The sequence below is a fragment of the Apteryx mantelli genome, chromosome 10 (assembly GCF_036417845.1).
Source record: "Apteryx mantelli isolate bAptMan1 chromosome 10, bAptMan1.hap1, whole genome shotgun sequence".
In the NCBI taxonomy this organism is placed as follows: Eukaryota; Metazoa; Chordata; class Aves; order Apterygiformes; family Apterygidae; genus Apteryx; species Apteryx mantelli.
In genome coordinates, this window is record NC_089987.1 from 204794 (window position 1) to 231322 (window position 26529).

Consider the following 26529-nt stretch of genomic DNA (forward strand, 5'->3'; position numbering starts at 1 on the left):
CTTACATTAAAGCAAGGAGCATTTTGAGCAGACCGATAAAACTCTTGTTCCACTGGTGAAATAAAGATTCAACACACTCTGTCCTCAGAGTGCTTTACGAGGTGGACAAGTGAGTACTTTCCAGCAACAAAACAAAGCAGCAGCACAGAGGTTAAGAGATGTACCAAGGGTCAAGGAGCAAGCAAAGGGATCTAGTATTGAAGATAGGGGAATGTGTGAAATCTGGCCTTCATTCTGGGATAATGTTAGCAGCCTATCCTTTAGCAAGGGGAAGGGAAAGAGCTCCAGGGACAAAAGGAATGTTCAGCTGCTACAAGGGAGTACTTCAAAGCCAAGGGATGGCTTAAAGCAGAATACCCTTCAGGTACATGCACCATCTCTTTTAGTCTGACTCAGAAATATGACAGGCAGAACATAAGAACATCCTCAGAACACACACTTCTGTGCAAAGGTGGTTGAAGCAGCCAAGAACAGAGGAGGAACTTATCCGCAACAAGCTTACCAGACCAACTACAAAATCCACCTGCTGTAGAGGACAGAAAACAAGTGCAACAAGAGGGACAAGATACTCTGTTCCCAACTATGCTGCAATGAACTGGCCAGGAGAGAGACCATTTACTACTTTTTCCCTCATCTAATCCTCCTGCAGCAGTGCTGCTCTTGACAAAAAGGAATAGAGATTGAGGTGTGCCAGTGTTCAGTAGAAGTGACCACATGCAGACCTCTGAGGACAATGAGGGAGCTCATGGGGCTTTCAGGAACTAAGGCACAGACTTTCCATTAGCTTGATATCACATCTGGGACATCCTCAGAGCTCATTTGTCTAGGTTTCACATGCTCAGTCTCTGATGCTAAGGAGTTTGAGCTAGTGGGGTGGCGAATAATTACAGCTGCAGTTGAAATAACAAGAGTGGATGCTCAGCACCCAAGAATGGACTCTGATTCAGTCATTTTGTACACAACTGCCTGTTTCACTGTGCTTCTAGCTGAAGCAGAGCACCAAATCGCTAATAGCCAAACCAAGATCCTGCCACAACCCGGAACCAGTTCTGTTCTAAGGCAATCATGTCTCTCTTGTTAGATTTTATAGCCCCTTGCTGATGCCAGTTCCAATAGAATAATATACCGCTTCTCTAATTCAAAGGCCCTAACTGGTTTTCTCAGTAAGGCAGCAAAAATGTCCTCCAAGAGAAACTCATTCCACCACACAGATGAACACTGAAGTCAGTGATGCAATTAGTCCAATGTCATATTGCTTAATGCAGTTAAAACTAAAGCAACTTGAAAAACTAAAATGGCCTCCTGCTCCAGATTCAAGGGCAGAATAGGTCCTCTAATTCTCCCTAAATACACCATGCACCACTCCTGCAATATTTCTGGCAAGGATTGGAGCCAAGTGTTAGTACTTTTGCAGCCACATAAAGGCCAGGGCCTAAGCTTGCTGTCACACCACTGAAGGACAACCATCTGGAAAGCCCTGTAACAAATAATGATGATGTACCATCAATTTCTTTTGAGAAAGCACTGGGATTGGAAACTGGAGTACCTTCAGCTTACCAGCACACTCATAGGTGAAGATCCAAGATATGCCCTTCCCTCTTCCTCCCTGAAGGGTGCTGAACACCTGAACAGTCCTCTCACACTGTGCCTTATGTCCTATACATCATGTCCACAAGAATTCATGAACATCACTACCTGAACAACAGTTCATACTAGGAAGCATGACTCAACACAGCTGTTCGCTATGCTTAGAAGAGTACTGGACCTCACATTTTTGGACCCACATATTCAAACAACTGGCCTTTACTTAAAAAAAAACAACAAAAAAACCCCACAGTTTGGTTCCTTTCAGTCTGAGGATGAACCTGAAATAACACAGATTTATCTGAAAGGGGAGCAAAGAGCAAACTATAAGGATCAATTAAGTAACAAAATGGGAAAAGGTCTCTTTAAACCGCATGGTCTTTATTTCAGTGCCAATGTTACAGATACAACACAAATGTCCCAGTCAGAACAAACTCAAATGGAATCCAGGGATCTACAACAGGCTCTGGAAATTAAATTGGGGAGAAGGTCTGGAATAACTGGGAAAAGTGACTTTGCAGCATAGTCTCTGATGAGTCTCCCAGGAGGCAACAGGGCCCTTGCTCAAAGAGTGACCTACAAAATTGAGCATGTCCTTTTTACCCATAAACCACAGTCAATGGGTTAAAGGCTTTGAAAATGTCTGTGGTAATAAACCAGCTGCTCCTTGGATCTCTACATCTTTCATACATCATCACACTCCCTGGGGCAGCTACAGAAGACTGACTGTGAATCTGCACAGCTGCAGCCAATGATAGAAAGCAAAGAAAATTCAAGTGTCAGGGCTTCACTTTCAAGTACAGCACCAAAGCAATTTGATCAACTATCACCAGGTACCTCTTTTCTCACACTGTCCCAGGTTTGCAGATGAACTCCCAAGGCCTGACTTGCTCTTGGTATGTACCACATAACTAAGAGGTGTGTGTGTATACAGTAATGCACAGAATAGGCCACAAGAAGCCTCCAACCCCTTCGGACAAAGGGGATACGGGAAGAAAGAGGCAGGGCACCCTAACATTCTCTAAGTCCCCAATCTGAGCCCCAGATGAAAGTGCTTGAAGATAACCCAGCTAGTAATGAATGAAAACGCACCTTGCCCTCCCCAGGGAAAAAGGACAGCAGAAAGAAGGGGCAGCTGTTCACTTGCTGCAGAGAGAAGAAAGTTTCCCTGCAAGAAATTCCAGACTTCTCTTCCAACCAGGCTGTGTTTCTTTGGGGGGGAGAAGGGAATGTTGCTTCTGGCTGTGAATGCATGTGTGAGGGCGTGCAGAGTAGCCTCCACAAGCAGCCAGCCTCATCAGCGGAGGAGAGGAGATTAGTCTTAACAGATATGCTTCAAAGTCAGCAATCACTTCAGGAAAATTCCTCCTCATCAGCAGGTCTCATCTGTTCCCCATGCCCATGGTGCGGTTTGAGGGATTTCCAGGGATCACAACCTTCTTCCCAGAGTTCCTTTGATTGGGTGGGGTGAGAATAAGAATGGTGCCAGAGCCTCACTGCCAAGACTGAGGGGGAAAGTTGTTGACTTCTGCTAGATCCTGCATTGCTGAGCCCTTGTGATTATACGTCAACTTAATCCGCATTCGTAGTTGTTGCTATGAGAGAAAAGAAAAAAACCAAAAATTCAGGTCTTCATTAAAGACTAGTGAATCCCCCCAAGTCCATCCCCACCCCCAGGAGGGCAAAATATGGACCTTTCCTCACCACAAGAGCTTGCTGGAAGGATGTCCAGGGTGAGCTATGACACTGTAGATAAGTACTTAATTTGGTAGAACGTTGCTTGCTCACTGTAGTTCTCGGATCAGGTACGAGCTTGCTCAGAAAACCTATAGCACAGCTTCTGCTCACATCTCTCTGCACTGGTCCTGCTCTCTCAAGCACTAAAGGCCTTAAATACAACAATAACTGCCTTCAAATCCCAGTTAACAACAGAAGAAAACAGGAGACGGATCTGGACTCTGCTGCTCTGCACTTGGGCTCAGAGGGAGAGCTGTCATTTCCCATGCTAGCTGTTCATCACTCAGTGAAGCAGAAGTGGCCTGGGAACTTCAAGTACTGCATAGCTCAGTAGCACTGGAGGAAATAGCCTAAGACAGACTGGAAACAGAGACTCTTAAGAGCATTTTCCTCCTGGTGTGAATAAATGATGGAACAGCTCAGAGATTGTTTTACACTCCCTCAGCTGGTTGTCATTCAGATACTAGGTGCCCCTTAAAAATAACCAGAGCACAGCACGCTCCAGCCAGGTCCTCTGTTCTCCTCACTCCTGAAAAGCCTTGTTTGCAGAAGTACTAGAAAGAAAAGCAAAAAAGCTGGCTACTTCTGTCTCTTCTCCCCATACCAGGAAAAACCTAGAGGGAAATATACAAAAACAGCAGATGGAGGAAGGGAGGACAAAGACTACCCCATCCAGCCTCAGGCTAAAGAAACTGTCCTTTATTGTTAGTAGACCAATATTAACCAGTTTCAGTTTTTGTTAGATTTGGTGCTGTTTTGGGAAACTGGCCATTCTACTATACGAGTGTAACCTTGCCCATCCACACTGAAAAGAGTTCAATGCTAAGACCTGCTAGCCTTTCAGCCTGCTCACCACAGTTCTCATCTTCACCATCAGCTTCAAGACAGAATGACAGAGTCCCTGTCATTCCAGGTGAACAGGCCTTTTTACAACTATGACAAGATAAAAAGCTACCTCCTAAACAGCAAAGCTGTTCTGAGGTTCCCTCCCTCAATATTCCAGGTAACTACACTATCTAATGGACAAGGTTCTTGCAAAGCTGTATGTTCAGGCAGTAGCAATCTAAATGACAGTAAGGGATGCACAAATGCCTGATATAGAAGAACAGACAAACAGTGGTCAAGAGCACAGGGCAGTGAAATACTATTTTGCACCTCAGCATTCCAAAGTGTTCACAGAAGTTCTGGTATTTGAACAAGAAAGCATCCAACTGTCTACGTATATTTTGGCTTGTGGGCTCATCTGAGATGGCTATGTTCCAACTCCTGGCACCATACAGGAAAACTCCTAAAACCTCCTAAAGTTCAGAAAATAACTTTCAGGTGGTCTTTGAAAAGTGCTCTCCCGTACCACAGAGTTTCACCCACACAGAAATCCAGATATATGCAACACACAAAAGAGAATAATTACCCTTGAACCTTACCATGTATGGACAGAGGGGAACACACTGCACGGAGACAGGGGGAAGGGCATGGGAATCACAAAAACTATGCACTAGAAGACAGTCACTTCAATGAAATCTTTCACTGAGATCGGAGAATTTTTCTAATTTGCACATCAGTCTAGCGGTAATACTTAACATATCCAGAGCAGCACATAAGTGTTAACCTGTGAAAAACTTAAGAAGGCAGGAAGATCTTAAGGCTGTTCCACAGAGGAGGAAACAGTGATCTCTATTTTATTTTTTCTTTCTGATGCCTTCTGAATACTTGCAAAGCCTCTTTTAAGGAGGCCATGTGGGTCACGCCCTCAAGTCTGTTTTCTCCCAGTCCTGGAAGCCTATCTCTGAAGGCTATAAAACAAATGGAATTACTATTAAGTTACAGTCAAAGATTCTTCCCCTCAAGTGTTTAAAAATACACCCACCACATATTAGACACAAATGATAACTTGAGAAGACAGACAATTTTGCTAAGATTATGGGTCAAGCAGTTTTTGTGTAACAAAGATTAAAAAATACTCCTGCAGCTAGCAAGAACGAACCTTCAATACATCTATCTGGCAAGACACTTTCCTTTCAAACTTCATTTATGCAACACATACAAAAATAAAGTTCAGCTCCTTTGGAACGGATGTCTAAAAATTTAACAACCATGCTGCTGCAAAAGCACTCCAGAAATTCATGAAGACAGCAAAGCAGTGAAGCTGTTTTAGCAGTATGACCAAATAAAAGGCCAAATTAGTGCAAGGAGTCCTTTTTCGTAACTTCTTCCAGACCTTAACCAAAACGACTGTCATTATAACACATTATTCCCTACCATCAGTCCCTATCTCCCAGAGATGCATCCGTAACCAATCACAATTAAATGCTTAATTTCCAGACAATAGCCTTAACTGTTCTCAGAATTACTCACCTTTTGCGGGTTCAGGACTTTAATAACCTGTGTGATGGTCCCCGAGTTAAATGCAGGGATGACACTGCTGCTGGGAGACAGGAGCTGCAGCTGGAATGTCTGAAGAAAGGACAAAGGCTTTTCAGAAACAGTTTAATGCCTAATCAAATAAGAATATAAATTAAATAGTTTCTCTGCATCAAAAGAAGGCAAAGAAAATTAGTGGCTGTATATATTACTGTCAGGACCAATAAGTCAAACGATCACTGCTTCAATTCCCTATCCAGAAAGGAAAAAAACATCCTCTGGCTCACAAACACGCTGTATGAGTAAGGTCCAGACAGCACAAATGCTAGGGGTCAAGGGCTCACTACAGCCTGTCAGTCAGTAGTTATGCACTGTTTGAAGCACCACACTCAGAGGAACAGCCAAGGCTGCTCAGCACACCTGTAACTTCCAGAGGCCCATTTTCCCCTCTAATTACTTCCTGTGACTTGTATGAAACCTAGCTGAACTAAAGTTAGACCATTATTAATTCCCAGAAGTGAATATATTTTCCCAAACTTGAAGAATCTTCTAATCTTGCCCTGCTTAAATGGTATGCTCTACTACAAACTAGGCAATATCCATCTCTTGCACTTTGTGCAAGGAGGGGCAAGGACAATCCACTAATTAAAGGAGGACAGTTACTAATCATCATTTGGAAACTCTTCATCTCTCCTTTTATAAGCAGCCAATAACTTCAAAATATTTCTTCATGTATTAATAGCCACAAAAAGCATGATATGTTTCTTAAGAATAAGGGAGAGATTGGTGTCTTGGTCTTCCTTTTGACCTAACATTTTCCTGGGTGTGGTTTAGCAACCTTCTTAGAATGTAGTGGATTTAAAGCAAGAACTTGTCCAAGTAGAAAAAGCCCAAACTGACAAAACTAGCCTTCCATTGCCTTGTTTACCATGCTGCTTGTTTCTAGCTGTAGGAAAGCACAGATCAGTAAGTATTTGCAGCTGGCCCTCAACCCATCACCACAGTTGCCCTAAGTGGCTCTACCTTTGGTACTGCAGCTTGGAAAACAAAATCTGTCATATCCAGCTCTGTGCTGTTGGAGGCCTGTATTGTGATTACAGTGACGCTGGGGTTGGTGTTTGACCTCTCAAAGGTGAAGTCAATCTTCAGCCCATTCTTGCTGTATGCAGTAATTGAGGGTATTCCTGCAGAAAACGTAAGAGCAGTAGATCTGCAGAATCTGGAGATCACTCATAGTATCAGGGAGCTCATTCACCTTACCCCAGATCCAAGCTCTTCTGAAGATTAAGCACCCTCCCCTCCTCCATACCTGTATCATGCTTCCACACTTCCCTCCCAAACACTCCCAGACCCTCACTTTCTGTTACCAGCGCGTCTTTCCTCCTGAAGTTGGGTGCCATCGCACCTTAGGCTTAGGATTTACATGGCCATACCTGCAGCAATATCATTGAAGAGAGGTTGTGATGAAAGCCCATCAAGCAAGAACGGAGGTTGTGATATCTGGGGGGCAGGGGCAGGGGCAGGAGAACCTACAAGAAAATGTTGGAGGATTATAAAATTTAGGTGTCAGAAAATGAAGGCTAATTACCCCTTCTCAAAGACCAACTGCAGCATATCATGTTTCCACACATGAAGCTCTACCAGTATCATCTACGTTGTCATCCTCCCTTTCCGCTTTCACCAGCAAGGGCTGGCTCCTCTTGAGCTAGCAGGCATCCAAACAGAATGAACTCCTCTCACCTCCTGATCCTCTCTGGAAAGGCTGAGAGCCTTCCAGGCTGGAGTGTGAAAATGCCCAAGTCTCACCAGCTAATCACACAGAGTCAACCTGTGACTTCATTCACTGACTCCCACCTGTATGCTGATATGGACTCTGGTAAGAATAAGAGTGAAGACTGCGACTTGACAGAGAGCAAGGAACACTCGCTAGCCATCCCTCCTATCTTTGGCAATCAGACTGACATTCCACCCCAGGAGAGAGGATCCGGACTTTCAAGAGATACAGCCTGCTCACCTGTTAGGTTGAGGTCTCCCAGGAGGTCAAGGAGCTCTCCACCAGCAGAAGCTGGCTTGCTTGTAGGTGCAGTGGGGATTACAGGTGTTATATCATTTCCCCCCAACAAGTCCAACAAATCATTTGCCTAATGAAAAAGTGGACAAAATAGTTACATATTCAATTTTCTGTTGCTTTCCCTTGCAAATATAATGGATTCCACTTGCTCTCAGCTTAAAGAGTAACAAAGCTGCTGGCCACAGTTTCATGCCCCATGAAAGATCTAGTTTCCATGCTCTCAGGACCACAAAGACAGTAAAGGATAGAGTTTGTGGACAGAGACAGGTAAGGCTTTTACATGGCTTTATCCCATCTGCTCTCATGCTCCTCACCACAACCCCTTCCTCACACGTGTTCTTAACACTAGAACCATCAGAGTAGAGATATGATGCAATCACCAACAGGCCAAAACTAACAAAGAGGCAGGGAGGGGGAAGGAGATAGTCTCAGATTACTGTTGAAAAGGTAGTGGAAAGTACAGTGGTCTGATAGACAGTGGAAACTTATCCTAGACCAGTTTCCATTACCTGGCTAGTAGGCTGCAATCCAGTGGGTGGAGGTTTGGTTTCCAGAACTGCTGGCTCTGTCTCTCCATTGGTCTGTACAATTTCAGTAGGGCCATTTGTGGTGGCCTTCTCCATTACTGGCATTCTCTCAAGCAGGGCTGGCCTGAAAGAAGCTGACATAGTTACACTGTGCCATCTTCCTGGATCCCAGTCCAAGTACTCAAACATTCAGGAGATGACGTACGTACACAGGACAACCTGCCTTTTCCTTTTAGCTCCAATACAGGTGAATTATAAGACTACATGACTCAGCTTAAGCTGGTCAGAGACAATCCCTGACCTTCTGCATCAGTGTAAACACATCAGCTGACAGCTGAAAGTCACGACAAGCCCTCCTGCCCTCTGCCCTAGAACTTGACACAATTTCCACTGTGGGGCTGGGATAACAAGCACAAGACTCAAGGATTAAAGAACTGAGCAATGGTGGATTAACTGCAGGCACAGGACACTTGACGGCTCTGTTCTGCACACAGCTGAGTCAGAGGGTAGGCTGACTGATTTCATTTTGCAGGAAGATTAACCACCCAGGACAAGAGACAAAGCTGGAAAAGCAAAACATCACGCTCTCATTTAACCAAATTCCAGTTTCCAAAAAGATGAAGTTTAGTCCTTCAGAGTACCCTCCTGAAAGGATAGAGACTGAAGGAGAAGAGGCCCAGGATCCAGAATCCTGACACCAAAAGAGAGAACTAGGAAAAGTCCATATATGGAGTACCAGTTTGTAATATAAAAAAGGCCATTACTCTTGTGGATCAAGACAAAGAGCGCTGCACGTAATATGGGTAAGTCATGCTGTCTACACATCTTTTGGCTGAAAAAGTGTTGCAGTGTCAATAAACTCAACAGCGGGCTGCATTTTCAACCATGAACAAAGTCTTAATGAGCAGAAACTGTTAAACGCCAACATTTTCACTGGAAAAAAAACCTACACTGATGCTCTCTTGTAAAACTAAATGAAGTTCACATACTTTTTTCTGAAGTGCAAAGCTTCCCAAAACTATGAATGGATATACTGCCATTTGACCAGAAGCCAGCTGATCGCCAGACACTGATGTCTACTGTGGTTAGATCATATCAAAAGTGTCTCACACCAGATTTTTCGTAACTCATTCACAAGCCCTTATGTGAAGCCCGAGGCAACTCACACGCCCTAGCTCATTCACATGACTCTTCCAAGGGAACAATTACAGTTGCTGTATGGATCCTAAGGGGAGTAGGGAAGAGAGAAAAATCACAGTGATGATGTGTCCTACACAGTAGTGAATGGGATGGTAGCTATGGAAAAAAGCAACTGTGAAAAACCTTTGAAACAAGGTTTGGAAGCTCCTACACACACAGGCAGTATTTAGTTCAGTGACACTCATTTTCCCCCTTTCCTCTCATGTAGACTCTAAAATGGTTGTTTCTCCACTTAAGTCATCTTGCTCCACCATATTTAAACAAACATGGCAGGCATCCCCCCCCATACCCACACCCAAACAACCTATTTTTAAAATAGCGTTTAAGAATGTAACCTTATGGAAAGATTTCAAGGGTGGATGAAGTTAATCCCCAGAGGCCTCCTCCAATCTTACGTGCCTCATGGAATAGAGACAATGCTCCCATGTATCAACAGTTAACTATCGCACACAGCAGAGGAATGACTATTCTGAGAAGAATCACAGCTGTGGTTATTGCAACTAAGCAGGTTTTGAACTTTCTCATAGAGAAACAACCACTGGAGAAAAACAATGAAGAGCTATTATCTAAATTATAAGGTGCAAGGAGGCTAACATGCTCACAGATTGTAAAACAGGGACACTGAGTGGTGCAGAGAACTGGTATGCCTCTGCATGCAGAGCTTGAAATTTTAACAGATACTACATGAAGATACAGTAAATTAAAAAGATGTTCTGAAAAGTATTATGAGTCAGAAGAATTACTTCAAGTTCAGAATATAATACATCCTAAGGGATGAAAGGTCAATGGATCTCTTCATGTTTATGGCAAAGAAGTTTTAAAATCAGTTTGAACTTAATGACTGTTGTAATGCTGATGCAGAAAAAGCTATCCACAGATGCTCATTTGGCTAGCAGATTTAAGATTCAACACCTGGAAGTGAAAATTAGCCAAATTCAAGCTTAAAAGAGTATCCGTGTTCCGGCAGAGAAAGCTACTGATCACAGAATATCTTCTCCCAGGATATGCTAAATTCTTAAAGCACTCAGAAACCCTATAGATCAACGATTCTAGTTCCTCTATAATCCTACCAGCATCGCTAGGTAAAGCTCTCTAGTTGTGCTATACAGGAGATCAGAGTAGATTATAATGATGCCTTTTCAAACACCAAAGCTCATCAGCACTTACCTCATGTGATCGTATTTCTTGAAAAGTGCATTATATTCCACTGCCCTCTGCTGTAGCTCCACATCAATGCTGCTGCCATAAATGGAGACCACCTTCTTAATGCGACTGCCAGGCAAAATAAAAAGCCATGGAATTACCAGAACTGAGCCAGGTATTAGTGTGTGTCAGACACTAGATCACCATCTGGCCTCTGCTCAATAGATGTCCTGTGTAACTGATTTGAAACAGCAGTCATTGCTGTTTCGCTAATTACCTATGCAACATCAGTTTTTGAACTGTTCTGTCCCTTCACAACAGAATCAGCAGCTGTTTAACATACCATAGGGTATACCATGCTAGAGCTAAACTGCCCATAGACAAGCCACCAGGAGGAAATACGGCTATTTTTCTCTCCATCGTTAGAGAAAGGAACTGGAAAGATGCGGACTTTCTTTCCCATTAGGGAATTTTCAAGTAAGGGCAACATGTGTAAGCCCCCACACAGTAGAGGCCATTCACATACAAAGAAAATGGTACCAATCGGTGCAATAGTCCAGCCTACAAGGAAAGGAGGACGGTAAAAGCCAATAAATAACAAGGAGGAAAGCCTTGTAAACCATGGAAGCAAAACATGCGCAAAGAATACTTTCTTCTGCTGAAGACAACTGATGCCTACGTATTTGCAACAAAGCCCTGTGCAGCACAACACCAAAAAGAACTCACTTGACAGTACAGGTGAACCTTGTGGAAAGCTTCATGATGGCAGTGAGAGCATAGCCTCGTGTAACAGATGCAGACATATTAGATATCAGGACGCTTTCTAAAATATCAAGAACTTCATCCTCTGTTACCTGAAAAGGTACAGAAAGGTTAGGCTGAGACAGAGAGAGGTTTTGCAGCAAACCTTCCAGGGCATACTGTAAAACTCTGCAACATCCATTTAAGGGAGACTACTACCTCCTCAGCAACTTTGTGAGTCTGCAGCATATGTTCACAATGCATGGGCCAAGTGTCTCTAGGTGGACATCTTATGATATTACTTTTAAAATACAGTTCCTGTTCCACACACTGAAGAGCAGGTTTATCACTGAAAAACATAGCTAAAACCCCTGGCAGATACCCTGCAAGCTAGGTTAGCACTGTAACCACAGAGCACTGCCCAGTGCAGCTGCATTCCTCAGAGAAAAAGCTGGCTATGTGTACAGAGCCCATGCCTGTAGCATGGAGAGGAGATTCCTATGCAGGGTCAGTCAGCAACATGGGCGTCATTGCTAAGTAAGTGCTGCAAGCACTCCCCTAACATAGCCAGCCTATCAAGCAGCTCCAGGCTCAGCCAACTACATACTCATTCTCCTTTCTCAAGCTATACCTGGATTGGTTCCTCTTCTTCACACTGACCAGACACCAGAAGATCTCCATACTCTCCTATGCACCAGGAGGCCACTTGCACCAAGGGCTGCTGTTGGAAGAGAAAAAAAAACAAACCAAAAAAACCAGACACTTCAGAGACAAATGGATGCCTGTATGATGAAGTAAAACACCACCATTTTCATGAACAAGCTTAGCCCTCCTTCCAGCCAAGGAAGTTCTCTATGGCAGAAGAAAAAGGAATATTTGATTTGATTGGGAATTCTGTATGAGAATTAGAGAGAAGTTTGTTTTTTTTTTTTTTTTTTTTTTTTTTAAAGGGACTGATAGAAGGCGTGCCTTCTCCGCAATCTGGCCTTTGGGGCTAGACAGTGTGATGTTGACTTACCTTGAGCTGCTTAGAAAACATGCTTATTGCATGTATAACAAGGAAATTGAAGCTGGCCATGTTGGGTATTACCTGGGAGTAATCACCGAGGATGGCTTTGTAGAGTCTCTGCACAGTGTAGGCATGCATCTCCACACTATTAGTTATTAGCTGAATCAGGTTGGGAACAGCATCATCACGAACATAGCTTCCTGCCTGCAAGAAATATTTGCGTAGTTAAGAGACACACAAAAGTTGTTAGGTTTCACCATCTGACCCTCAATAATACCCAGCATCTGCCAATATCCTTCAGAAGGCCAGCTGGTGTGCATGCAGATAATAATCAAACCATTTCCATCCCCAAGTACTTCATGGTTGATTTTGAGCTGGATCAGATCAGTACAAGACAGTACATTTTCATCAAGCACTCAGCTATACCAGAGGAAAACTATACTATCAATATTGTGCATGTCTGTAAAAATGACAGGATGTAGATAGAAGTACCCTGTGATTTAGAACAACAGAAGGAACAGAAAGCAACACAGAAAACATCTTTTTTGTGAAACAGGAGGCTTTAGTCAAAGCAATAAACTCTGGGGGCAGAAGGCACCTTATTCAATCACTTTCTCAAAGTCAGATTCCATGCTAATCAGCACAAGGCCCAGGGACTTGCCTGCCTAGCACTCTTTAGTTAGAGGACAGGAATATGGAGTTCAGAGCTAGGGAACAGCCCGCTTCCAGGCTGGTAAAATAAATACGGCAATACACAATCACATAGCTTTGGCACTGAAGGAAAGATGTACACTGCTCAAATACTACTCTGTTTAGATATTCCTCCAGCACTGAGAGGAGAGCATGCAAAAAGAAGGCAATTAAGTGGGTCCAATTAGGTCAACTAAGTTAGAAACCAGCTAGCCAAAGCAAGGGGCAGAGACCATCATTCTGTTTTCGTCTCATAAGTCTGGTAGGCTGGACAGGATGTTTACCTAAAAGAGGGAGCAATAGGTAGTCTCATGAAAACAATTTCATAAATGGTTTCTCCAGCAGTTTAGGGGAAGAAGTTACTTTAATAAAGGGAGTCATTTGAAAGCAATTCTCACAGCTAACCTTCTAATGGAAATCAATTCTCAGTCTACTTCTCTCTGTTACAGGACTGCATGATAGCACACAAGCCAGAGATTCACTTCTTGATGAAGGAACTTCTCAAATTTTAACATTCACACTGATAAAATCCTTTCCCACACCTTTGCTTAGGGAACACACTGCCAACCCAAGTTGGCAAGGTCTCTTCCCTCTGGTTTGCCAAAACGCTACTCCAGTTCCCCCTCAGCTGTGATGTTTATAAAGAGATTCAAGTAAAGCTGCTGCTAACAGTTTTACTAAAAAGCTTTCATAAATTCAGTCTGGAAGAGTTCCAAGACATTATTTCACCCCCTTTCTCTTTTTAAGTCACTTAGGGCTGTGCTCACTTTTCCCTGAAAGGACTGCACATTGGAAGCACAGACAGTACAAGAGCTGCCCTGACCTGGAAGATAATCTGATTACAGCAATGGAAACACAAACTCTGCTACACACCATCTTACATGTTTCTGAAATCATACATGTTTTCTAAAAATCATTTAGTCATATTTACCTCCTGACTGACTGCCTTAGGTCACTACCATACCCATATAAGCACATTACCTTTGTGTATTGTAGAATTTATTACCTGCCAGCCTCTATAGCCATCTCCCACTTTATGATGATTAACTTCCTACAGAATCCAAGAATTTTTGTATAAGCACACAAGAGAGAGGGAACTCTACTTACCGTTGTTAAGACTCTCATAATTGTGTCTATGTGCCAGCGTTTAGAAGGGGCATATCTGGAAAACAAACAAACAAAAAAACAAAAAAAAACCCAAAACACACACACACACAAGTTACAGAGCAATAACTATTATCATTCAATACCAGCAAGAAGCCCAGCAAAAGTATCAGAGCCTCCCCTTTCAGTCACCTCCTGGCCCACTGCTTCCTAGTAAATCATGTCATTCTTTGACATTTTGTAATGCTGACATTGGAAGACTGAATGAATACACATGGCCATAGTTATGACACAGCACAGCAATACCTGGCACATACAATAATTCAAGGTCAGGCTGCTGATTACAATGGCACAACAGTAATGAAATCATCTCACTGTACAACTAATCTGAGGGGATGCACATGTGTCAACACAACACCTGTTCCAAAGGGCAATAGAAATCAATATATTAGACTAGTTTAGGGATATGATCTAACACCTGCCCATATAAATCCTTGGTTCAGAGCACCACAGGCAGCATGCCCCGTTCCTCAGGGTGAGTATAACTGACAAACTGAACATAGGCCAGCAAATGAAGAAGAGATGATCAACGTGTTCTCTCTCATGTGTGGGGAGACAACATAATGACACACAAAATGCTTATAATTCCCAGGATGGACAAAAAATTAATAGCAATAAATTGACCCCATACTTTTCTGCTGCAAGAAATATTCCAGATGCACAGTCTGCCTTGAACTCTGGCTCACAGGAATCCAGGAAATACAGCAACTCCTTCATCATTCCACGGACGTTGTTCCCATTAACAAGAGCAAAGCTCAGTTCCATTGCACGCCTAGGGCAAGAGACAGAAAAACCAATAAAATATCTTCCGGCTACTCAACTGCACTTACCTTTCAACAAAGAAGAAAGCAGTCTTCACTAATCCTATGAGAACGGCCTTCTGCAGTTAGCCTACCAGTATTTTCCAGTTCATAGGCAGACACTAAATACACTCCTGTTTATTTTTTTTTCTGGTGGGAAGTGAGGGGAGTCTCCAGCACTTTCTAGAAACACCTGTCCAGACATCCGAAAGGCTAGAAATATCTTTCAGCAACCACAGTCTATCACTGTTAAATTCTGACCATCCAGGTATTTGTAATTACATGCTGGTCACATCTGACAAAACTGCAATAAGAAACTTATCCAAACTACAGCACGCTTCCTCCAATTTCAGCAATCTTAAATCCAGAAGGGACCTCTTCTGATTGCTATACATTAGAGATTTATTTCCGAATAAAATACTAACTGATAAGCTTTATTATATCTTGTCAGACAGACTACATAAGATTTCTAGAACCCAAAGTTACCCTGCTGCTCTTTTCAGAACCCATTTCATTTTTATTCCCCCATGAGTTGACACCACAACTAGACAAAGTACTGACAATCTGATATTCCTTGTTGTGTTCATCCAATGGTCAGAGGTTAGCCCTTAGCCCTTCTACTTGAAGCTTCTGTAGTTAGATATAGCACAGCTCTTCAGTCCTTCTCGGCTTTTTGGAATGAAGACTACTATCTTTAAGTGCGATGAATTTCTGGGCTTATCACTGTAAACCTTGGCAACTGGTTATGTTAAAATGCACTAAAATAATGCATTAAAATAGCTTTACTGAAGAACCCAGACTACTCTGTAAAACTGAACGTTCAGTGTCGGCGAGAACCCTGCCTCCAAATTGTGTCCCCTCCATACTGTCAGGAACTTTATTCTCTGCCTGTCATTGGGACTGGCTATTAGAACACATAAGATTCTTATAGCACATTAGAAATTTCCTCTCCCATTTCAATTAGCTTTTGAAAATCATCTAGCCACTTTCTGAACTATTTATGTACAATGATTGCGTAGTCTTTGTTGTAAAACAATGTTGCAAAAGATTATGCGAAATGGCCTAAAGTCTATTGCATAATTTATATACTTTCTCTACCTCTAAACAAATCAGATTTCAAAATCTATTTAACCTCAGTTTTCATTAAAATCACGTTGACTGACACAAATTAGGTTTCCATCCTGCCACATACTTACTGGCATCAAGCCTACAAGCAGTCCCACTGATTCCGTCTTGCTCCAGTATCAAGCTAGCCAACCTGCCACTACATGGAAACAGTAATTTTTTCTATCTGCTTAAGATTTTCCCAGTGTTCATGAAACATTAACAAAATACACCAGACATATTGTCCAATCCAATGATACTAGGCACAAGCTATTTGTTCTTGAAAATCTGAAGACATCTAGCTTGTGCTGCTTTTTAGCATCTCTCTAGCTACTACTGTAGTAAGAAGTATTTCTACAATACTGTGAATTGTAAATGCGTTACTCAGCTTTTTCCCAAACTAATACTTAGTGACCTAGAGAGAGAATTTTTTTTTTTTTTTTTTTTTAAAAGGTGCTCAGAATTAGGGTGGAAATACATGACTAAATTGTTACCTTTTATCATCTACACCTATGCCTGGGTGAATTGCTAGAATTGCTTTCATTCTTCCAATCAGTTCCCAACTCCTTACACCTAACCTTGCCGAGTTTCATGTTTATGCATAATTTTTCAGTCATATTATAGTAAATGAATCAACACTACAGGTGCACAGAGGTCCTCTGCAATCCTAACACGGGGCATTTATCTCAACACATAGTGCTGACCTTCAATCATATTACAGAATTCACTTCTGTCACAAAATTACTAATCATGTAATTTGATCATAGTAAGCAGACAGACAAGACTTGAATTAAAGGCCAAAGTCATTCTGAACTACACTACATAGACCAAACATACACTACAATGGTTAAAAGAAGATAGAACAGGAAATGCTTCAGATGACAACCAAAACCAGGTAGAGAATCATGTCCTTCCATAAAGTCCCAGCCACTGGAACTTGCTCCTTGGGGACTCTGATATCCACCCAGCATATTGCTTCAATGAGGCCAGTGCGTTGTCAGCAGCACGAGTGTCAGCATGGCAACATCATGCTCTGCCGATGGATCACTCAAAGGCTTCATCCTCCAACAGCACTCAGACTTGAAGCTCTATTGTTTTCAGCATACCTGTGTTTTCCTAGCAGGCACCAATAAAATGCTTTTGCAACCTTCCATCCAAAACCTAAGTGGGGCTTTTCTATTCCACAGCCTCATGCAGGCTCTGGCACAGAACAGCAGCAACAGTCTGACTTGCTCAGCATGTAAGATGCAAATTTACCTTTTGGGATGGAATGCGATTGTAAAGCTAGATTACAAAACAACATCACGAGATGATTAAAGCTAAGGTTCAGCAGAAAGATCTAATATGACCAGAATAGGAAAGAAATCAGAAAGACTGAGCAGCATTGTTAAAATCTAGAGATTAACAGAGGCAAAATTTGAAAAAGGTCTATAAGCATGAATATCTATGGCACATTTAATCACTGTTTGACATGGTGGAGAAAAGAGGATGAGCAGCAATTTTGAAAGAAACAAAAGTATATTCGTAACGTGACTAGAGGTTAGTGAAATTTTGGCCTGCAGCAGACATATTCCACAAGATGCAACAGGGATGCAACAGTCCCTATCACTCTGACACATGTTGTATGGTGCACTGCACTCAGATCACCAGTCATAGAAAGAATAATGATGAGCAGAAGAGAGTTCTGAAAGAAAGAGTAAGCAATCAACAGGCTGAAAGACTCAATTTAGGAGAAAAATTAAGAGCAGCAGGAACTCCACAGAAGCTGGTAAAAAATGAGAACAAGCATTACAAGACAATCTGTGAATGTCTGACAGAAACAGGAGAAAGTCAGATTTCATGAGTAAAAAACTTTTAGGGATCATGAATAAAAGGAACATAACTAAAGCAATGAGAGAAAACAGATGAAGTTTAGATTGAGCATCAGGAAAAAGCCTTTCTGTAGTGAGCAGCAGTGAGATGTACCAGGTTGCAAGCTCTCCCACTGGCCAGAGAAGTACCAACATATCCCTATTTAAATGACAGTTGAACATCAAGCATATACAACAGGAAATGGTTTGTAAGCAAAAGACCTGAACAAACAAGTCTAAATTCTACCATTTTCTAACATATATTTAATTTAGCATCCCTTATTTGGATGGCATAACATTGCTTCTGAACAAATGTAGCACTGCCTGTTCATCTGGAAAAGAGGAGAAATGCTGAGCAGGTCAATGTAGCTATCATTAGGACCATGCTTTAGCAGAGGCCTTGCATCCTCTTGTGAGCACACAATCCAGTCTCCACTGACTCCACTTTGGAAAAACTCAGGCAGACCAAACTACAGTGCTTCTCCTCCTCCAATCCAAGATGCTTAAAACGTACAAGCAGCTTCCCCATGAAGGTGGTGGCACATTCTCATCATCCTCTTTGAAGTAGGAACCATGCTATGCATTAATACTAGCCTTCCTTATACTACTCCAATATTAATTTTGTTTTCTTCTACATCCTGCTCACTTTCCATAGGTTGTCAGTCTTGAGTCTTTCACTGATATTTCAATTACCTTTTAATGGAGACATCAAGATCCTTCAGGCAGTCCACAATCGTGCTTCTATGTCGCTGTACTGCATTATGGTCTGTCTGTACAGTCTTCAACAACGACGTCAAAGCTACATATCTGGGATAAGGACATAAGGTAAAATATCACTTAACGGCAGCCATGCAATTTCTATGCAACCCCTCCCCAAATTTAGTCGTCTTTTGTAAAAGAATGGAATTCTCTTGTATTCAAGAACAAATGGAAGTCTTCCAGGGGACTGCCTGGCCTCTCCAAAGGACAGTTACCACACAGAAGTGTAAAATACCTAACAGTACCCTGCTGCCCAGACAAGCATTTGTCCCAATTTCTGGGCTCATGCCAATTGCCCTGTTTTCACAGAATATTTTGGAAAGCGTAGGCAATTAAGTGTTAGACTCCTCAGATCACATTCTGAAATCAGCATGTGAGCTGCAATTCTGAAAGGCTAGAACCTTCTACCTGTACCATGATTTGCAAACAAAATTCCCAGAGACGGTACTTCATTCTGGCAGTTGCAATAAATTCTGTGTCCAGATTCAGAGTAACCAAACCCTTTCAAAACCACAAAACAGACTCTTTGTTGCTGACTGTATGCAATCAGAAAAAACATACTTTTTAGCTAATTTGTCAGATCTCCAATGACAACCCTGAACTGAATGCTCCCAGAGACCAGCTGGGACAAGGCAAGAGATTCACAAGCTATTGCAAAAAAACCCTCTGGTCCAGACTAAGAAACCACACACTAAGAATTAGATTGTGGACTCAGATTCACCAGCTAAGGAGGGCAGGGCCACAGTAAGACTGTGACAGAGAAAAGAATGTGCTGAGAGAGAAAAACAAACAAAAAAAACACCACAGCCACCAAAACTCAGTGATACTAATCCCACCAACTGTACTTCCCAACACTCTCCTAGGAAGCTCTACTTCAGCATAATCTTTGCCTAATTCCTTCTCAAGCAATTTTAACTGGGTATAGCCAGAATGTGCTTCATACAACTTACCTAATATTTTTGTCGTTGTTTAGTAAGAAACGGCCTAGGATGTTAATGGCTAACACCTGCAGAAAGAGTTAGGGAATGTCAGTGATCAGAGAAGGCTGCTAGTCTTCATCACTATTTCAAGATGACTTTTAAAGGCAACATGTCAAAACTACCACTGGGGTTCTTGGCCAAAAGCATAACACAAAGAACTCCACAGGCTGGCTAAGCAGAAGCAAAGCCAAGACAAACACAACATGGGCTCTCTCCTGCACTCAAGGGAACAGTCTCCAGAAGGGTTTTTCCAGCCCCTCCCCCCCCTTTTTTTTTAATTTTCCCAAATGCTACAGTTTTATCTAGAGCCAATCATGCAGCTACCTTTGGGTGAAACAACTTTGCCTCATGTGTCCTCTAGGTAAGTTACTTCCTCTAATACAAGCTTGGAAAAAAAAAATTGCCCTGGCAAAGGCAACTTACTCTCAGTCCACTCTCAGATTTTATGTCCATAATAGTCAGCACAGTTTCATAGAGGATAGCATTTCCCACGTTTTTACTCGTTTCTGTATTAGTGGCAACCTGGAGGGGAAAAAAAAAAAAACAAAAAAAAAAACCACAACATAAATGACTCCAATGAACACTACCCAGACCCCTTTTGTGCTGTTCTGCAGAACAGGCAGCTAAACTAGCTGACCTTTGGCAAACAAGCAGCGATGCCTAGGAACACACATCTCTGATGACAAAATTCACCCCAGCACTGCAAGCAGCTGTCTCCTCCCCAGTGATGCCAAATTTAAATTAGCAAGAAATGAGAAGGGAAAGTTTAGGCTGATTATCAACCTTGCAAACCTCACCTGTGCAAGTATATCATTCATTGCTTCACTTGAATCATCATCATTTCGCCCTAGAATTCTTAGTAACCGCAGGATTCGCACCTATGTCACAAAGTAAAGCAAAGGAAACTTCACTGGATGAAAGTGCTTTACATGGGAGAACCATTAAATGTCCAGTATGCTTCCTGAGGAGTGGCAGAGAAGCAAGACAAGCTCCTGACTTTCTGTTCAAAAGCAAAATGAGGATTTGGTTCCATCCTCAACAAGATCTTTACCAGAAAGTACAGACCTATGCTATGCTTATGTTTTCTCCCACTGCCCAGAACTGTTAGGAGTATTCCCACTACCCAGTAGGCACAATCTCAAAGACCAACACAGGTATTGTTTCTTTCTCCTTCTACCATAATTTTTCACAAAATGATAGGGCATGACCACTGCTGCTTAAATTAAGCCAAGTGTCTTCGCACCGAGGTGGATGAAGAGCATTTGCACAGTCAGCTCTGACAAAAGGACATCATCTCAAAACCAACACAGCTGCCCTCACGTAAATACCTCACCATACCTAAGTCTCAAAACACAGTACTACTAGAACTAAAGCTACAGATTACACTTTGCATCAGTTCTTACCTGCAAAAAGGGGTCACTGATCCCAGACACGTCATGCTCTGGTGAGTATCCAGACATGATAAGGTTCTTCAGAATACGAACTAATTGGGGAACAAGCTGTGAAGAGAGTTGTCAGAAAGTTTACCTAGCAGGGTTTTTTTTCTTTCTAATTTTTGAAGTAAGGGTCCAAAATCAAATCATATGTTTAGATGCAAGATCAGTTTACAGATTCTTCCACAAAGTTCAGCCTGCACATTTAGAGAAGATTTTATATAAATACCCACAACTCAGCTAGAGAACATCTATATACAATTTAGTTGGGATCTGAGTACCAAATTATATCTTTAAAGTACTAAATCTACCAGTGTGCAACAGGCAATGCTCAAGAAGTACCAACTCAAGAAATTCAGCTTCTCATGAAAAGGGGGGCTACTGGAACTATCAGAATGGGATCATTCCAGGGCCTTGCTTGGGAGTTTTCTTACACCAGCAAATCTCCATATAGCACGTATCATCTACTTGTGTGGAGCACCAGGCATAGCCAAGAGATTTGATCCTTTCAGGTGCTTCTATGGATAAATTGTTAAGGATTGCTTCAAGTTCGACACTCCATCAACCTAGTTTCTAGAAAGAAAAGCTTAGTGTTCTGCTTCCTCTCCAAGAGCTCCTGAATAGGGCAGAGTGTGGATTTTCCCCTAACCTTCCCCCAGGGCTCTATTGCTAGGCTGCTCCTTCCCTGCAAGTAGTTTCAGGGTCTATTCTCCTCCTCTTCACCCCAAATTTCTCAGCAAGAGCCGCAATACTAAATTGACCCAAATTCTTTGGTTCAGCCATTAGAAGCGTTCTGCATAACAGCAGAAAAACTGATTGAAGTACTGCTACTGTGTGCGCTACTGCCAGACTTGGGAACACAAAATCACATCAGTTTACACTGCTTATATTTAAAGTTTCTTTCCAACTGGGAGGGCTGAAAACTTTAAAAAGAAGTTCAGATTCCGCAGATGTTGATTGCACTGATCTGCTGGTAGACATCTACTCCACAGGAGTAAGTTATTTTTCAGGACTTGGACACAGCTTTGAAGAAATGCCATCCGTTTGCAAAAGTTTGTTTTAACTTCTTCCACCTTAGGCATTTCCAGCTGAGGGTGCCTCAACCATCAAGGCAATTCAGAAGAAGCATAATAGAATTGCTCTGTAATAGCGAGCATACGCCCAGCAAGCGGTTTAGGGCAGAATGTGGCAAATACGTCAGTCAATTAACGAGGCAAGCTGTAACAAACCTAATATTAATCTGCAAAAAACCTTCACAGCAGCTGTGAATACAAAAGTGGTCCTGGATGAAACAGAAACCCACTGCCAACACATACTATGAAAAACCTTAAGCCTATGAGAGAAACTGGACTAACTCTCACTGAGCTGTAAGAGAAAACCCACTCCCGGTGGAGTACAGCTGTAGACCTCTCCAAGTTTTATTCTTTCCTATAGGAAGTTTCTTCCATTCCTTTCAGTACTCATATTATTAAAATAATCCAGACAGTGTCTGGAGATGAGGTTATAGAACACACAGAGGTGCTGTGGTGGTTGCACTAAGTGGATTTTTCATTCCTGGAGCATGGTTGGCACCAGCATAAGCATCATTCTCTCTCTCAACTCATTTTATGCAGGACAATTACAGTTTATCAAAGCATGCTCTAAAAAACAAAAACAAAAACAAAAAAACACCAACAACAAACCCCCCCCCCCACACACACACAAACTTCTTAGCAATTTGCTCCTAAGACTTAATGGATTTTTCCCCATCCTCAAGACTGGCTGCTCCTGCACTCTAAGGAACTCACTATGAATCAGGGATTGCATTAACAGTGAATTTCTACCAGATCAGAGATTTCCTATAGTAAAGTTTGCCATTTCTGACAACAACAAATCAAGACGGTGCTTCAGTTTTGGGACAGATAGTAGTGGCAGTTGCCAAGAGCACAGTGTGATTTATGGAGCCCAACAGCTGCACGTAGGCATACTAAGCGGGCAATGTTTCCTGGAGTAATATCCCGTGCTTTCATGGTGCAGCACAAGAAGGAAACCAGTCTCTTTTTATTCCTACCTTTGCTCTTCAGGAGTCACATACTCCTCTGAAAATGTGTTTCACAAAGCATACAAACAACAGAAACCATGAATTTTGTATTGCCTGTTTCAAGAAGAAACCAGAGGATGCTGCACCATCTTTCCTCAAGACAGAGTAACACCTGAGTGGAGTGACCTTCTGGAGCATTCTTGGAACCCTGATTAACATTTTCTTTGCCTTCTTACATGCAGCAGTATTATCAGGACTGAGGACATGACAAACAAAGGGAAACATTACAGCCATGGAGATCAGTTGAAGGCCCCACCTATCCTCTACAGTCAAATTGCACCCACAGAAAATATCAACAATGGAGCTGTACCCAGTAGCCCTTTGCAGCACAGTGAACCCACTTCCAAGTGGCTAGGTAACTGCCTCTCCTGCTCTCTTCTTATAAAGGAATTGCCCAAAGTTGGCCCATGTTGCAGGCAAGACATAAAGCCCAGTTTATGGTAAGAAGAAAGCCCAGAGGTATAGTGCGCAAGTGTACAAGAATTTCCCTAGTATTCCTCAAATGAGAGAGGGCTTGAGGAAAGCAGGCTCACATTTGGAGAAGGCCACAACTGAGATTCAGGGCTGCCACAGGTATGGAAGTTTAATGACGAGATCCGAACACAAAAAGCATTAGACAAGTACAGTTGATTAGCTTATGGCATTAATCAGAAGTGTGGCATTAACAGGCACTGCCTCACAAGAGGCAGAGAAGTCTCTACAGATTCAATGCAAGCATGCACCATCTAGAAGAATTAACTCTTACCTTTTCATTCTAACACACAGCAGGATTCCAAACAGACAAAAGGGACAAAACAGACGAAGCAGGCATTAGGGACAGATCAGTGTTATACCATTCACAGCATAAACAACCACAAGAGATAGCTAGAAAAGAATGTATCTAAAGGCTGTGGACTCAGCTCTTCTCTCTTTTCCCAGGATTATCATCTTAAGTGAGCAAGGGATAGGTACCTTCAAGATGGCTCCAGTGACACTTTCACATTCATTCCTGACATATACAATCTGGGCAAGGGAAGATGCATGCTAAAGTGCCAAGATGCATCAGAGGATGTATCATTTGAAATCCCTAATGACATAGACAAGCCAAAGGAAGAAGTGGACATGCAAATAAATAAGCACCTTCAAGACTTTTAAGAGGAGCAATTGGCCAGTTCCATTCTATCAGTTTTGTTCAATTTCTAGTTCCTTCTTTGGCCACAAAATTAGAATCACAACACTTTCAGATGCTCTTCTATTAGAACTCTCTAATATGGCAATAAATACTGCAAAGCAAATTACAGCAAGCAGCATAAGGAAGTACATGCTAAGAGGGAAGAAAAAAATTCCTAATCAGAGGAGGAGAAATGATGTTGACTCTCAAGCTCTTAAGTTAAAAGGGGAAGTGACTTAACACAGCATGCACCAGAGATGAGGTATCTACAGAGCCAGAACTTCCATTGATATTTTTGACCTGAGTTTATAAAACTGTATGCCTATGGTTAAGGCATTCAAGTGTCAGTCTGGGCCTCAGTTTTTCATCTTTGTTTCTTTATGTAATACATGTGTCATCCCTAATACCACTATGCAATTATCTATAAAGAGCAAAAAAAACCTAGCAAAGCTAGAAAAGAGGACCTCAGTCAAAGAGGATACTGTAATCCTAACTTTAGTATGAGTTTCATACTACACAGTCTTAAGAGTGATGTTTCATAACTTACCACCTTCTTGTAGAGGTTATGGCTAGAGACACCCAAAACTCCCAGATATAAAGATTTTGATGGTTTTGTATATGGTGTTAAATTTTTTATTTTGAAAATAAGCAGACAGTATCATCAAATTCTTCACTCAAATAAGTATAAGGATTTTATTAAAAAACATGTGTGCTCTGACTTTGCTAGGAAGGCTAAGAGGATGCATCAGTCAAAAAAAACAAAACAAAACACCCACAAACATTAACTCTTCAATGTTACAGTTTGCACTTACCTTTCTAAAGTGCGCAAGCATGTCCGGGCTTCTCTCGCACATCTCTGTGAGGAGGACAACTGATGTGTGAAGAACACCTAAAGGCCAGAGGAAAGAAAAAAAAAAATCTGTATTTAAAACATAATTTCAGTGCATATGACAATTTTCAGGCATATGACAAAAACCAGAGGAAAACAACAAGTCATACAAAACATACCCTGCTTGAATCCAACATATCTGCCCCAAAAGATACTTGCACTTGCAGCTGTGCCTAAGGGAAAGCAGACAGCTGTGTGTGCATGTGTTAGAGCAGGAGCTAAAGTGAGGAGAGAAACTGACCTTGTCTGAAGCAACTTCCATATTAAATACATACACAGATGGTAACTGACATGCAAACACAAGATTCCAGAAGGGGCAAAATGTGCTAATTGCCTTGTAGATGCTTGGTTCCTCATGCTTCCTAGTTTTCTCTTCTGATTTCAGGGCCCTAGCCAACCTTAAGTGATCTGAATTGGGCCTTCCTTAGAGGGTCCCAGACCTCAGTCTGCAAAAAGACTGGGGAAGCCAGCATGTGTACACAGCCAGCCAGCTGCTGTGTGTTCTGCCTTAATGGAACCCAGTTAAAGCATCTCTGAAAACAGTTGGAAAAGGCATGCCAGCTACAAACAATTTAACTAGAATTTAATGCTAACTAACTAGAGTTAGTGAGATATAAACTTGTAAGGTACAGACCTTCAACAATAGGCATTATTTTCCTCTCACATTCAGCTGAAACACAGATATCTTTCCTCTCGGATACATTATTTTTCAGTTATCTATTTTTTGTAGCTGCCAAGCCTGTACCTGAGAGTTCCTGATTCAGAAAAAGACTGGAAGTTTGCTTACTAAACGGTGTTTTCTACAGGAAAGAAAACATTCATATTCCACAAGCTATGCTGGTTTCTCATCCATTGCAGGTCCTATCCAAAGTCTGTTTTGAGGTACACAAGTACCTATAGCTTGTGTCGCAGCTTTCTTAACACTGACACTTCCCAAAAGCGAGGCTTCCCAAAAGACTGCTGAAAGGGTTTCATATATATTGTGCTTCAGAGAAAGCCCATCACAAAACCTACCACTAAGACTCTGTTGGAAAGGAGAAGCTGATTTTAAGGATGAGGAAAGCAGAAAGGATGATCCAGTTCTTGGATTCAGGTGAGCCTAGACTCAATTCTTTCCTTGGCCAAGGCTAAAAGAAGTTGGGCAAATCACTCCATCACTCAGTGCTTCTATTCCCATTTTTAAAGAGGAAAAGAGCAGCTCTCTGCCTTTCAGGGTTGAATAACAAAGACAGAGGATGTTATACTACCATGGTGGAC

The 26529-nt window shown here is 42.0% G+C and overlaps 1 protein-coding gene and 1 non-coding gene across 5 annotated transcripts in view; both read right to left on the reverse strand.

Moving 5' to 3' along the window:
* Window positions 1-1944: 1944 nt before the first annotated feature.
* AP1G1 (adaptor related protein complex 1 subunit gamma 1) overlaps window positions 1945-26529 on the reverse strand; it is a 45170-nt gene continuing 20585 nt past the window's right edge. For 3 of the 4 annotated variants that reach the window (XM_067302258.1, XM_067302257.1, XM_067302259.1), the window contains exons 6-23: window positions 25196-25272; window positions 21124-21219; window positions 20518-20598; window positions 20144-20242; window positions 19691-19746; window positions 18675-18788; window positions 14859-14999; window positions 14171-14225; window positions 12455-12577; window positions 11996-12085; window positions 11350-11477; window positions 10648-10752; window positions 8263-8404; window positions 7697-7823; window positions 7116-7211; window positions 6706-6866; window positions 5677-5775; window positions 1945-3179 (exon numbers count right to left, since the gene is read on the reverse strand). In XM_067302258.1, the coding sequence (XP_067158359.1) occupies window positions 3078-3179; window positions 5677-5775; window positions 6706-6866; window positions 7116-7211; window positions 7697-7823; window positions 8263-8404; window positions 10648-10752; window positions 11350-11477; window positions 11996-12085; window positions 12455-12577; window positions 14171-14225; window positions 14859-14999; window positions 18675-18788; window positions 19691-19746; window positions 20144-20242; window positions 20518-20598; window positions 21124-21219; window positions 25196-25272 (1892 nt within the window). In that variant the 3' untranslated portion in view covers window positions 1945-3077. Of the gene's footprint in view, window positions 3180-3288; window positions 3473-5676; window positions 5776-6705; window positions 6867-7115; window positions 7212-7696; window positions 7824-8262; window positions 8405-10647; window positions 10753-11349; window positions 11478-11995; window positions 12086-12454; window positions 12578-14170; window positions 14226-14858; window positions 15000-18674; window positions 18789-19690; window positions 19747-20143; window positions 20243-20517; window positions 20599-21123; window positions 21220-25195; window positions 25273-26529 lie in introns of all 4 variants that reach the window. The other variant, XR_010885265.1, reaches the window with a different exon arrangement.
* LOC136992901 (small nucleolar RNA SNORD71) lies at window positions 17120-17206 on the reverse strand. Its single transcript, XR_010885341.1, has one exon. It is a non-coding gene; the product is annotated as a small nucleolar RNA SNORD71 (small nucleolar RNA).